Genomic DNA, 13,649 nt, shown 5'->3' on the forward strand with positions numbered 1-13,649 from the left:
AGGACCTATTATGTTTTTCCTTACTTTCTGTCATGATTATGATAATGGTGTTTCAGACAGAGGATGCACTGAGGGGCTGCATTAGGGCCCGTATAAGGTATAAAAGGAATTTTTGTCAACTGTGAATCATGCAAAGCTACTCTAGTGAAGATCCAGAATAAAATATAGAACTGGAAATCAGTGTAATTGGTCCCCTTTTACTCCACTATTGTGTTTATTAGATTTAAACATCTAATGATACTGTAAAAGCTGTTAACATTGTTTTATAATACATTTATATACACTGTATACTTAAATATGCAAATAGAAAAATAGAAAACAGTGAACAAATTTACAAAACAAATTCACAGAATAAATAAAACCAAACCAATTACAACAACTTAACATGAAATAACAGTTCTAATAACATCTAAATAAATTTTGATTTGGTATTTACGTTCGACAAACTTCAGCTTCAATCATATCTGGTGTTGGAATAATTTCGTGTCAAATACTTTCGGTTTGGCAATCTGACTGTATGTAAGGTAGCCTTCTAGCTAACGGCAGGCTACCTGCTGCCGGTCATGTAGCGTGAGTGCTGCAGTAATGTTTAAAGGCATGTTTGATGATGCGTTTGTTGTCACGTCCGTACCAGAGGGAAACTATTTTAATTGACAGCTCAGGTGCGTGACACCTAAATGAGGCACCATAATCTGTAGTGATCTGGTCTTGTAGGTGCCGGTGCCACACAGACATCAGATACTCACTAGTGCTACCGTTCTGCTTCTGTTGGCTCGGCGGCCTGACGGAGAGAGACGAGTTTCCTCCCACCACTCCGCTCCCTGCTGATCCCGAGCTGCCTCCGTTGCTCCCGATGACTCCTACTCCGCTACCCGGCGCTAAACCCCCAACCGGACTCAGCGACGCCAGGGACGACCCCTGCACCCCCGACTGACCAGAACTCAAACCGAGGATCCCCGAGCCAATGCTGGTCGGCCCCGGCGCCGAGCCCAGCAGACCTCCCGTCGAGGACGTCGGCCCGCCGACTGTGATGCTTCCGCTGCCGATGGATCCCAGCGCGCTGTTGGTCGTCGTGGTGATGACGCCGCCCAGAGAGCCCGGTAGGCCGGAGCCGACCGCACCCGAGGCCGCTGCCTGAGCATAGGGTGCCGGGGTGGAGCTGGAGAGGAGGCTCGCCATGGTGCTCAGGGACGCCGGCATCCCTGACAGGCCCAGGCTCCCGGACATGGGGCTGGTGGTGATGGAGCCGGACATGCCGCCTTTCCCCAGAGAGAGGCCCAAACTGAGGCCCAGACTGTTGGAGGTGGGCGTAGCCCCCGACAGACCCTGGGGCTGGCTGTTTGAAGTGAACAGCCCCTGTGTGCCGACGTTGGGGGGAGAGGAGGTGGAGGAGGCGGGGTGGCTGTTGGTGGAGGTGATGGGGTTGGTGATGGGAGCTGAGGAGGGGGAGCTGGCGAGGTTTTTGGCCTGCTGCTGTTGCTGTGCTGACGGGTGCGGCTGCTGCTGGGTGGCGTTGCTGTAGCTGCCAGCGGAAGTGTTGGAGAGGAGACCCCCCGAGTTGCCGTGATGACTGTTGCCCCCAGAGCTGCTGCTTCCTCCCCCAGCGATGGTCGCCATAGAGACCAGGGAGGATGAGTTCAGTCCCGAGACGGAGGAAGAAGAAGAAGATGAGGAGGAGGAGGAGGAAGAGGAGGAAGAGGACGAAGATAACGAGGAAGAGGGGTTTCCGTTCTTCACAGGTGACTGGAAAAGAAGAAGGAAGACATCAACATGTTTGTTTGTTTTTTTTATTTATTTTTTTTACTTCTTTCTCTTTTATAAATATGTTTTTATATGAAAATAGAGCAGATGAGGTCTGGGATATTCCAGCAGTAAAAACAGAAAAAAAAGGTACAGGTACAGTTCATAATGCTTATAAAAGGTTTCAGACAAAAAAAGAGAAGCTGTTAAAAGTCTAGAGGATTACAAAAATCCCATTCACCCCAGTATCTATCCCACTTCTCCTTTTGAAGTCAAAGAGTGAAAATCATGTTCTCCATTGAGCGATGAAGTTGATAAAAAAAAAAAAGAGCAGCGGCGGGTGGGTTCATCTGAAGGCAGCATTCGGTTTGCAATTTTCATAAAAATCTTCAAAACGTATGTGTCCCTTCTACTGAGACCTTTAAGAGTATTTCAAAGGTTCAGAAAGGTGAAAGAGAAATCAGATTTCAGGTCCAGAATCTCTGATACTCCGATCCTCTGAATACAGGATGTTCAACTGTGTCAGAAACATGAAACACTTTGTCTTCAGCACTGAAGATAACGAACAACACGATTATTAACAGACTACAAGTTTTACTAACTAATGGCTTTTGATTTGATTTCAATTTGTTTTATTACACAAAATTTCATCCAAAGTTAATCACTAGGGCTACTATATTGTGATAATTATTCTCATTATTGTTCTCTAAAATATCAGAAAACAGTAGAGCTATAATGATTAGTGTACTAATCAATCGAGAGAAAATTAGTTACCAACTATTTTGATGATCAGTTAATCGTTTCAACAATTTTTCAAGCAAAAATGTTAAACATTTGCTTCTTAAATGTGAGGATTTGCTGATTTTCTTCGTCATTTATGACAGTAAATGAAGAGTCTCTGGGTTTTGGACTGTCAGCTGGGAAATTCTGATGAACAATTTTGACCATTTATGACATATTATAGCCTAAACGGTTGATCAATTAATCAATAATGAAAATAATCCTTGGTTGCAGCCCTGGAAAACATTTCCCTGTGTCAAAGGTGACAGTTTCAAACAGCTTATCTGGTCCCAAAACCCCCAAATATTTAATTTATATGAAAATAAAACTGAGAAAAGATGAAAAATGCTTTACTTATCTACCTGCTGGCTAATCAATAAATGTTTTGTTTAAGCACTTCAGAAGTCACTGTCATGATTAACTGCAGACTTTGCCGTGTTGCAGACATGATGTCGAGTCTTTAAACTCACCTGACTAACTTCGCTGTCTGTTGAACGTCCCCTCTTCTTGTCGTCCTCTGAGTTCTCCTGAGGAACACAAACGGAGAACAACATGAAGCCAAGAAGACTGTGGGCGTAGGACAAGAAAAACACTAAACCAAAAGAAGCCATAATTTCCCATTGAATTGCTCTTCAAAAGTGCTATTTTGGGGACTCAGCCCCAACTTTTGTCAGTTTGAGAAGCTTGTTGTTGTGCTGACCAGCTCTCAGTTCTTTAACAGTGAAATCATTTTAAGAAACTTTCCTCGGATAATTAAAACTTAAACAATCACACTTCCCAGGGATCACTGCGGCTTACGTCCCATCCTTTACATTCCCTTTCATGCTTGAGTGTAACTTCATGTCAGCAGTGTTTAACAAAACCACGCCTTCTATTCAGACACATCAGACCTATAATAACTACTCTCACTACACGCTGCACGTGGGCGGAGAGGAAGAACAGATGATATAATGACAAGAGAGCAGAACAATAAGAGCAGATGGCAGGGCACAACAATAGCAGATACAAAGGCAATTATCTTACATTTATACTTCAGATATTGACCTGACTTGACTGCAAGTGAACTCGACAATAGGCTTAATTTTCAGGAATTACAAATATTACCACTATTAGTGACAAATTCAAAGGTCTCTGAAGAGATAATAACCTGACAGACTGTTTAGTTTTGGTGGAGAAACATTTTATTTCATAATTTATCATTTTTTAAGGCATTTCTACTTTTCATATCAAAAGAGTGAAATGAGCAAATTACTGTTTTACTTTACTGTAACTGCATGAAAAATTTTGTGCAGCCATGTTCAACTCATTTATATTCACAGCAACATGCTTCTGCATTTAAAAAATGAATAAGAATTTATGCTGATATCAAAATAAAACTCTTAAAACCGTACCGTAGTGCAAGTGGCAGGTGAGGGGGGGATGGGTGAAGATGAGGTGGTGGAGGTGGGTGTGCTGCTGGAGTGCTGGAAGATCTCGTCCTCTAAGTGCGAGTGTCCCGGTGGGGAGGTGGCGACCAGCGTCTGAGCTGCAGAGGGACAAAAGTTCAGTGACAGTTAGTGGAGGAGAAACATTCAGATGATTACTGTACAGTAAGGCTGAAACTAATGATTATTTTCTCTATTAACCGATTAGTTGTTTGATATATAGAGTGTTAGAAAATGTTGATCAGTGTTTCCCAGAGCCCAGAATGACGTCCTAAAATGTCTTAATTTGCCAAGACTCAAAAGGTATTCAGGTTACTGTCATAAAGGAGTAAAGAAACCAGAAAATATTCACATTTAACAAGCTGAAATCACAGAATTTTGACTTTTTTTTCTAAAGAAAATAACAAAAAATGATTAAATGATTATCAAAATGATGGGTGATTACTTTAATAATCAATTAACTGTTGCAGCTCTATTTTATAGTATCAGTAAGTAGAAGTAGTTGACTTTAGCTTTGGCTTTACTTCTTTCTTAACAGTTCAGGAAACAGCAACACTCAAAGCTTTAGTCAGGATCGTGATAGCGGAGGCCCAAAATATCTGATTTAATAATGTCCCATTTGACCAATTAGGTCCAGGCATTTAATGTGAATTCTGCAGTAAAATCTTCTACAAAAGACAAAATATATTTGTTAAGTTTTTTGATGAAAAACTAAAATGAACATTTTAGTTTTTAGTTTTAGTTGATGTCAGTTAGAATATTAAATCATCCATCTCTGCTCACTACATCTGATCCTTTATGACTCTTAACGCTCCAGGAAGAGAAGGTTATAAGAACTTCTTTTAAAAATACAAACATGAACTTATCTGTTATCTTATTGTTAACTATCGGCCATGAGAAGGAGCTAATGTTTTCTCCTCAACAGGAGCCACATGACAAGCTCGGCTTTTTCACTACACCTGCACATCTGTTGGCAGTGTGTTTCTTTGTTTTCTTGTTTCTTATTTGTTCGAATTTTGCTTTTTATATTTCTTACATGCATCTTATTTGCCCAAAAACAAAGTGAATTATGACTGAGTGAACTTCGGCTCCTCCTCTACTTACGGATATCTTCCAGGTCCAGGTCGTCGTATAGAAACTCATTCTCCTCAAAGTCTGGATCCTGCGACGAGTCTAGATAATACTCCACATCATCCTTTATGAAGACAGAAGAAACACATGAAAGACAAAGATGACAAGTGTATAAAAAGAAAGGAAGAAATGCTTCATATGCCGGGATGTATGTGGCTCAGTCAGCCAATGTGTAAATGTAAATGTCATAAATGACGATGACTCATAAACTGAGCAAAACAACTCTTTGATTCTCCGAAGAAAAAGCAGCATTTCAGTGCAACAGTGCGCTTATCTAATTATGAGTCACATAAACATTAAAGGTGTGAAGAATGATTAATACAAAACATAAACTGCAGTATGTATGGGTTCAGAGAAATGTGAACTCCTTGATAAAACTAATAAAGAGTTCAGAGAGCTTTAAACACTCCAGTTATTAAGTTTTATGAAGACACGAGCGAACCTTGATCTTCCTGATGGCGTCCACCTGCACTGAGTCGTTGTCCAGCATCCTCAGTATGGTCTCCAGCATCCGGATGTGATACCGATGCTTCTCGATGAACTTCTTCAGCTCCTCGATCCGGTCCTGCTTCTGCATAAACCAGAAGAAAAGGTGGAAATCGGTGAGTCTAAAACGCTTTGACACCGAGCAGTCAGGTCGACAACTTTTTTGTTCTTCCTGAACAACATCTACATCAAAACAAACTGACAAACAAACTTAATACACTTTTCAAATTGTATTATTTGGTATAAACATGGTCAGAGTTAATATTCTGGAGATTAGAGATCAAGTTTGTTGCCACCAATCTCAACTGCAGATCATCTATGAGTCACGTTCGCCAATACTATTTCTTTATTTTGTTATAGCAGCTGATAGAGTATTGAAGATCAGTGTGATATTAAGCTAAACCAGACCGGAAATACCAAATTTTAGAATCAAAGCCAATGAATGAGAGGTAGGTTGCAAGTCAGAAAGTCTTCCACAACACAATCTTGCAGATATTTTACAATAAAAGACTGAGAAATTCAATTTTTGTCCAGTGAAATGCAAGAGGGCTTTTAATTTGAAATGGATACAGGAAGTGTTAAGTTTTATACTTCTGCTACGTTACCGTACCGACAAACTATAGCTGACTGACTACCAGGGTTGGGTCAAAGTAAAACTGGTTTAATATGAAGCCAAATACTGGACCAGTAATACCACTGTTGCAGAGACTGGAGACGTACGCCACTGTATATTCTAATATAAACCAAAAACATTTGAATCAATTATTCACTAAAATATCAAGGAAAAACAAACAGAAGAAAAAGCATGTTAAAATTTTAAAGTAAAACATACAGAAGTGAGGAAATGTAAAAGGTAGAGCAGCGTGAGGGCAGGAGGTGCTCCTACATGTGCACTTTATGGCTTTATGCGCCATATAGCACGAGCACAGCACCACTTTAATATTTAATGCTTGTCCTCCACAGTTAATTCATGCATGTTCTGAAGCACTTAAATGTCATATATTTTGTAGTTTTTGTTTTCACTTATCGCTATATTCAAGGTCCAAAGGGGTGCACTGGGGGATTTTGGGACAAAACTAAACATACAGATGTTTCTTCTGGATAAAACCTTGAAAACAGAAACACATGTAACTCTGTGGATCAAAGGCTGAGCCAATGTGATTGTAAGAAACATTTCGGCTGTTAAAACACACAGGAAGAACACTTTAGATGTATGTTGTTCGGCTGCAGCTGCTGCTGCTGGTAGGCTGCATTAGTGAAGGCAGCAGAGTGGAACATATTAATGTGTTTCATCACGGTACACATTAATGCTGCACCAGTACATGTCAGAACATGAGGACGTTTCTGTGCTGAGTGCACGCAGGCTGCAAAGGCTAAATTTGAACTCCTAATGTGACAGCGTGTCCAAAATTAAATACAGAGGAAAGTATGGAACTGAACAACGTGTCTCATGCAGGCTAAAATGGCATTTAAAGTTTTTATTAGGATATTTTTAACCTCTATAACTTTCTCCCTCCCCATGAAAGACCCATTTAGTTTTTTTTAAGGAGCAGACAGGGGATCTTTAGTGGGAGTTTTTAGGTCATCAGCAGTAGAAGTGGTGCGCATCATCTAAAAGATGGAAACATGAAGACACATAAACACACCCAGACCTTGAGAACAACCACAGAAATATTCATGCCGTCATATGGGATCAAAAATTTGAGATCTCTGCAAGAATTTCAGTTTTCTGTGACTGAATTAGGAGCACTTCTGTTCTGCATATTGCTCAGAAACCCCCTTATTGTCAATATAGCGAGAAAAGCACACATCCTCTCTATTTCTGGTTCTGAAGTTTCATGACATTGTGATTAACCCTAGAGGTCAAAAAATTGTTTCACTACAATAAAATGAATCTCAACTTTCCAGTCAGACCCAATTTAAGCAATTCCAATACTGTTTAGTGACCCCAGTATGCATAAGTATTGAAATACACAAATTTAATTCATAAAGACTGCATTCTTCCCTTGAAATTGCATGGGATTAGCAGAAAGTCAGAAGTAGAAAAGTTAGCAGAAGGTCCAGGGGCATCTTTAAAATGGCATGCCAGTTTTTTTCTCACCTAAATTAACCCCATCTGGAGTGTTATTCAGCTCACTTCCCAAAAAGTAATCTTAGTGGAACTCAGGACATTTGTAGAGATTTAACACCTGAGACTGGAGGCCAAACCATAAAAACTCACAAAAAGCAAACTCAGGCTCTGGAGACTTATTTCTCACTTTTTCAGGACTAAGAATCATAGTTACAAGGTTTTTATCCAGACTGAGCCAATGAGCCATTCATCTACTGACTCTGTGTGCAACCAGCTGATGGTGTTTACAACTAAACACATCACAAACTGAGACCCTATGTGAGCTGAAACACTTCTCAGGCCAGCAGGAGTTTCACTCTTTTTTTCCCCACTGCTGGTCACAAGTCTTTAAAGCTCAACTAAAACTTCACTGTTTGCTTCCCCCTCTAAAGACTCGTGGAAGTGCGTGCATGACCCTGTGTATCGCTGATTGCATATCAGTAAATCATTAATTTATATGCAATCAGCGGTGGTAATGGTAATCATGGCAGGTAGCCTGCATTTTTGTACATAGAGTGGACGCCTCCGTTAACAAGGAGGGGTATTTTGTGATTTGTGTTCAGTTCTTATATATATCATTCTTTTACTTTTCTCTGTGTTCGAGGTTTTTCAAGATGTTTTAGGCAACACTAAGCACACTTCAAAGTCAATACACTGAAGTAAACAGTATCTGCACTCACTGTCACAACAAACAGAGTAAATTTTAACATTAAACACACACAAAACATTTTATACATTCAACTGTTATTTATGATGTTATGGTATTTATTTAATCCTTCAAAAAGGACAAAGAAATTAAGACATTTGTAAACCAAATCTGATACTTTTAAGGCCTTATTTTATGAATATTAAGTTCAGTGCATGTTTTTACAAATACTTTTAAGACGTGCAGGTACCCTGTCATCCCTGCATACAAATATGTTTGAGTTTATCTTCCCTACTAGGGCTGCACAATTTGTTTCTTTTCTTTTTTTTTTTTTAAGTCATATTGCGATTATTTTGACTGAAATTGCGATATGCAATACAATTAGGTGAAATGATCAGGTCTGCATTACAATTTTCATGATCACTGAAAAAAAAAAAACTACGAAAATCATGATGATGTGATATTTATTGGGGTCTGTACCAAACAAACATTATTTCTTTCTAACTTTTTTTTAGCCCTTGACAGCTGGTCATTTTGAAGCCTGTGTGACCTGAAGACCAGAAAGTCATCTCAGAGTTTCAGTGCTACATTTCTTATAAGATATCCACAGAGAAACAAGGTCCTACGCTTCTGGACAGCTAAGATAACTGCACAGGCAGCAGACAGAAATAAATCCCTCTGGGTCTCATTTATACAAGGTTGTTAGAACAAATACAAGCTAATTACAGAGAAATGTATCTCAATGCCGATATTTCCCGTGACATAACAAAAGAGTCATTTTTGTGACATTGCAGCTGTGAGGTATGAAGGCCACATGCAGGTCCTGCTTGTTCTCACGTTCTTTGAAATGACTGGCCAGTAGTCAAGGATAAAGCCAAAGAGTTATTTCTATAAATGAGGCCCCTGGAGAGGACTTTGAAGGGGAAGTGAGTGAGAGAGAAAGTGAAAGAAGCGGTCAGCAAGGTTATCCTCGTCAGGGCAGACGTAAAAGATAAATGGAGGACACATTATCTGACCTCTCCACCAGAGAGGAGAGAGGCAGATAAAAGAGGAGAGAGGCTGACGGCCAAGTGACCGACCGAACTGTGTCAGCTATAAACGGAGAGGGAGAATCAGGAGGCACAAAGCAGACGGAGAGTGGAGAAGAAAAGACCGAATGGATCCCAGATGAGGACACACTGACCTCCTTGTCTCCTTTCTTTTTTCTCGTCTGGACTGAAAGAGACTCCACTTCGCTCTCAAACTGGTCCACCTGCATGTTCAACGTGTCTATCGTATTCTGGAAAGGAAAGACGGGAAGAACAGCAGAGTTAATATCGCAGCTGAAGTGTGACAAAGTGATTCAGCGGTGTATTAGTTTTTTAAGTAGATCTGTCATGATGAGTCAATTATTCTGCAAATGAGAACAGAGGTAACATTCAAAGAAAAAAACATGCTTTCATTCTGTGCTTTCTCACAAACCTGCTTTTCTTTATCTTATGTAACATTTAACCAAAATCTCTAAAACCACTGGCTTAGGTAACTATAATATGACAAAAAGTATCTCTCTATTTATGCATTACCATTATTATCTTTAGGCAAAATGAGTACAGTGGAGGTAATATCCAAAGAAAAAAACATGCATTAGTTCTGTGTTGTTGTTGTTGACTGTGTAGATGTTGTGGCGGCTTTGACACAGTAGTGTAAAATGTTCCCAAATTGTCAGATAAGTTATCCTGTCCTCGACTGATTGTTGCTCCTCGATTGATTGATGTATGCTCTCATCAATATGTGACTTTAACTTCAGAGAATTTCTGATTTTTTTCTCACAAATCTTTAAGTCATAGTCTCAGTTTTTTTTTACTTTTTTCCTGAGTATTTCTTTTTCATTAAACAAAATCTAAGGAGTTTGATTGCTTTCCTATTTTTTCTCATCTTTAATCTTACTTTTATTTTCTATTTAACTCTTAATTGAATTGAAATGCATTTTTTTAAATATTGCTTTTATGGTACTTTTATATTTTGCCTTGATGCTTTTCATGTTTTATGTAAAGCACTTTGAACTGTTGTTGAAATGTGCTGTACAAATAAACTTACACAGCCTTTTTCTGTCTCCACATTTATTTAACCTATAATGGCCCACAACAAGAACTACAGCTATAACATAAAAATGTTGTTGTATAAACTGTTCAAACTCAAGTCTAATCCAGATCTCAGTGTTTGGTTGCAGTTGTGGTGTGGACTGAAGACAGTTTTTACAATATATTACACATTAAATTAATGATCAATTATCGATAGTAAGAGTATGAGATGGGTTAAAACAAAGAGGCATTAAATGACCTTAATGCAGGCTGTAAGACTTTACATAGCAACATTTAAATAAATAAGTAAATGACAATTATTTTCATTATTGTTTTTGGGGTTAATTTATTCACTGATCTATGAAATGTCAGAAAACAGTGTAAAATACCTTAACCTTAACTTAATCCCTGTATTGTAAGCAGCTCTCTTTTTTTTGTTTGTTTGTTTTATTGTGTTTCTATTTTTTAACCTGCAGTCCAAAAACCCCAAAACTAAGCAAACTGTCACATCTGAGAAGCTGGAGCCAGAGAAAATTTAACATTTATGCTTGATAAATTACTTAAATGATGAATATATTATTAAAACAGCTGTAGATACTGCTCAATATTATCAATTAAATATAACAGTTAGGTTGACTTTGGTGCTTTGGAACAAAATTAGGGAGAAACGATCGGAACTAACGTGGTCAAGATGGCGCCAGACATCATTAGGCATCGTATAATGCTGCCAATTTGACCAAAAACAAGGCTTCATTTAAGCCTTAAAGGACATATGTTTTGTCTGGATTTTTCACCCTGGTCTGAATATACAGTAAGAATTCTCTCTGTGGAGACACAGCTGTGATGTATTAGTGTAAGTGGCTGCTGGTTAATGAGGTTTTCGGTCTGTTTTTGTGAAAGTCGAGACCGTTTTGTCTTTATTTTGGTTTTGGTTCCACTTTTTTTTCTAACTTTCACTTCCAGGTTTTGTTAAAAAATTAAAAAACATTCCCGGCATCAAACGCCCTCGTGAGAGAAGTCACCTCTGACCTCGTCCTCTGACTCAATCAGTGAGAATATGAATGACAAGGTAGCCGACTCTCAATTCTTCCACGAGTGCGTTTGCATTTTGAGTTTGTAAAAGCCTGTTATCTTGTTGACCCGTATGTAATGACACTCACCGTTAGCCACGTGCCGACCTCCTCCTTCTCTTTCTGGGCCGGGTCGACCTTTTGAGCCAAACCCAACCCTTCTTTTGAGTACGCTTTCGTCTTGGTTTCTCTTTCCACTATTTTGAACCGCTCCATTTGCTGCAAGCAGAAACAAACGCAGACAAAAAGACAAATCATGAATAAAAAAGCTTGACTTGTTGATACATGTAGATCACACTGAAAAACAAAAATCAAATGATAAACCATTTCCAAAAAAAAAAATGCAGTCAGAGACGCCTGAGCAGTGGAGCCAACGAAGCAGCTGCACTTCTATTATTTGACTTGGGTGCTTTTGCATCCTCAGTTCTTGATCAGTCAACCTTGCCACTTTTAAATATTTTAGTTACGCCAAAGCAAGATCATTGCTGCCAAAATAAAAAAAAACTTTCTGCACTCAATCATCTGTAGGGTGTTCGTAAAACTCAGCCGAGCTGTCTTTAGTGTTTCTCTCGCTTTCATGTTTCCTTGAAATCTTTAATATTATTTGGTAGGTATGCACGCTAGGGTTGAACAATTTTATCACTAAAGGAAAAATGTGCACCAAACAGCATTTAAAATCAAGTACTGTATAATAATATTCTACAGACTTAACCAGACATCTTTGTTTGGTACAGATCCCTGCAAAATACTCACACCACAGTCATCTTAATGTGTTTTTAAATGAAAATGAGAATGAGGTGAAAGTTGTCACGAATCATACAGCAACTGCAATATCAGTAATGACAATTTAATATTTTTCTAAATCTTTCAGCCTGAGTGCAAGCTCTCTACAGGACAAAACAGGAAACGTCAAACCTGGGTGATTACTAATCTGATCGACCAACCAGCACTTATGTTAGTGAGAAGAAATCTATTTGAAAATGTTCTCCTCTCATTCCCACGTTCTTCTGCCACAAACGGAGGCAACGGAGGCTGGTAGAGAGTCGAGCCAACAAAATCCAAAATGTAAAGTTTGTACGAAAGAAAGAAAGCTTGTACAGTTTATATAAATGAATTATAATGATGCCGAACTGACAAGAAGACTGTCGACACATGACTGCAGAAAGTACAGGCCACAATAAATCATTTTTTTTAACATAATACTGTGATATAAAATGAGCTTTATAGAGAAAAAGCAGCTTTACTGGTCATAACTGAAGGAGCTATATTGCAGAAAATGGCACTACCAGGTGTTAATTAAATGAAAACACTCCAGCTGTACTAAACTTGCACCCCACTTTTAGCTATAAGTAGGAACCCATGACTGCAGTCACTGCAGATCATTTGAAACCACAAAGATACAGAAGAATAAGATGAGAAATTAAATCTCAATAGAATTTAAAATTCCTTTACAGCCCATAAAATAGAGGAAATAGCAATTTTTCTTCTTTGGTCTTTTATTCCACTGAGTTCTTCAATGAATTTAATAAAGACGGAGCTGTAAAATGAGAGAACTCGGTGATGAGAAATGGCAGAAATTAAAGCTCAGAAACAGGACAAGGCTACAGACTGCTACTGGAGGCTGTTATAAAAGGCCTTAGAAACCCTGAAGACGAGGCTCTAAACTGTAAAACTCATTTTACAAGACTGACTCATGTCGGTCACATCCTGTATCTCTGCGCTAACATCGAACAGATTCTGATGTTCCTTTTTTTTTTCCCTCAGTCAAGACGAGATGTTTCCAACAAACCCGGGCCGCTTCCTGCAGGACTCTTGTGACCTAACGTATAATTTCAGGTCAACCAACAAAACCACAGGAAGTCCTGAAGAGCGGCTTTGGGATAAAAACCAGCTCATCAAGATCAGAGGGAGCTGGCGAGTCGTTCTCGTCGCTCATTGTGCGGGCAGGTGGCTCACATTCAGTCCATCTCAATAACCCTCATCAAAGGCTCGCGTGGCTCTGCGGCCTGGCAGCCGCGGTGGCTACGCTGAAGAAACAGGTGCTAGATATCAGACCAGCTCCCATGTTCCCCAGCTCTCCACGAAGAATGACATAATGAGCGTCTCCTGGGTGCAGTTCTTGATTTAAAGGACTAATCTGAAAAATTAAATTAAACTAAACTATTTTTTTTAATTATTATTCAGTTTAATGATAGGAGGAGG

The 13,649-nt window shown here is 39.2% G+C and overlaps 1 protein-coding gene across 2 annotated transcripts in view; it reads right to left on the reverse strand.

Moving 5' to 3' along the window:
* LOC146313472 (CCR4-NOT transcription complex subunit 3-like) overlaps positions 1-13,649 on the reverse strand; it is a 42,284-nt gene that overhangs the window by 12,140 nt on the left and 16,495 nt on the right. For both annotated transcript variants that reach the window (XM_084738602.1, XM_084738601.1), the window contains exons 6-12: positions 11,538-11,666; positions 9,501-9,596; positions 5,518-5,646; positions 5,049-5,139; positions 3,912-4,045; positions 2,991-3,047; positions 747-1,743 (exon numbers count right to left, since the gene is read on the reverse strand). In XM_084738602.1, coding sequence (XP_084594728.1) covers positions 747-1,743; positions 2,991-3,047; positions 3,912-4,045; positions 5,049-5,139; positions 5,518-5,646; positions 9,501-9,596; positions 11,538-11,666 — 1,633 coding nt within the window. The remainder of the gene's footprint in view (positions 1-746; positions 1,744-2,990; positions 3,048-3,911; positions 4,046-5,048; positions 5,140-5,517; positions 5,647-9,500; positions 9,597-11,537; positions 11,667-13,649) is intronic.

This window comes from Lutjanus erythropterus, chromosome 16 (genome assembly GCF_056507025.1).
Source record: "Lutjanus erythropterus isolate fLutEry1 chromosome 16, fLutEry1.hap2, whole genome shotgun sequence".
Taxonomy (NCBI): Eukaryota; Metazoa; Chordata; class Actinopteri; order Lutjaniformes; family Lutjanidae; genus Lutjanus; species Lutjanus erythropterus.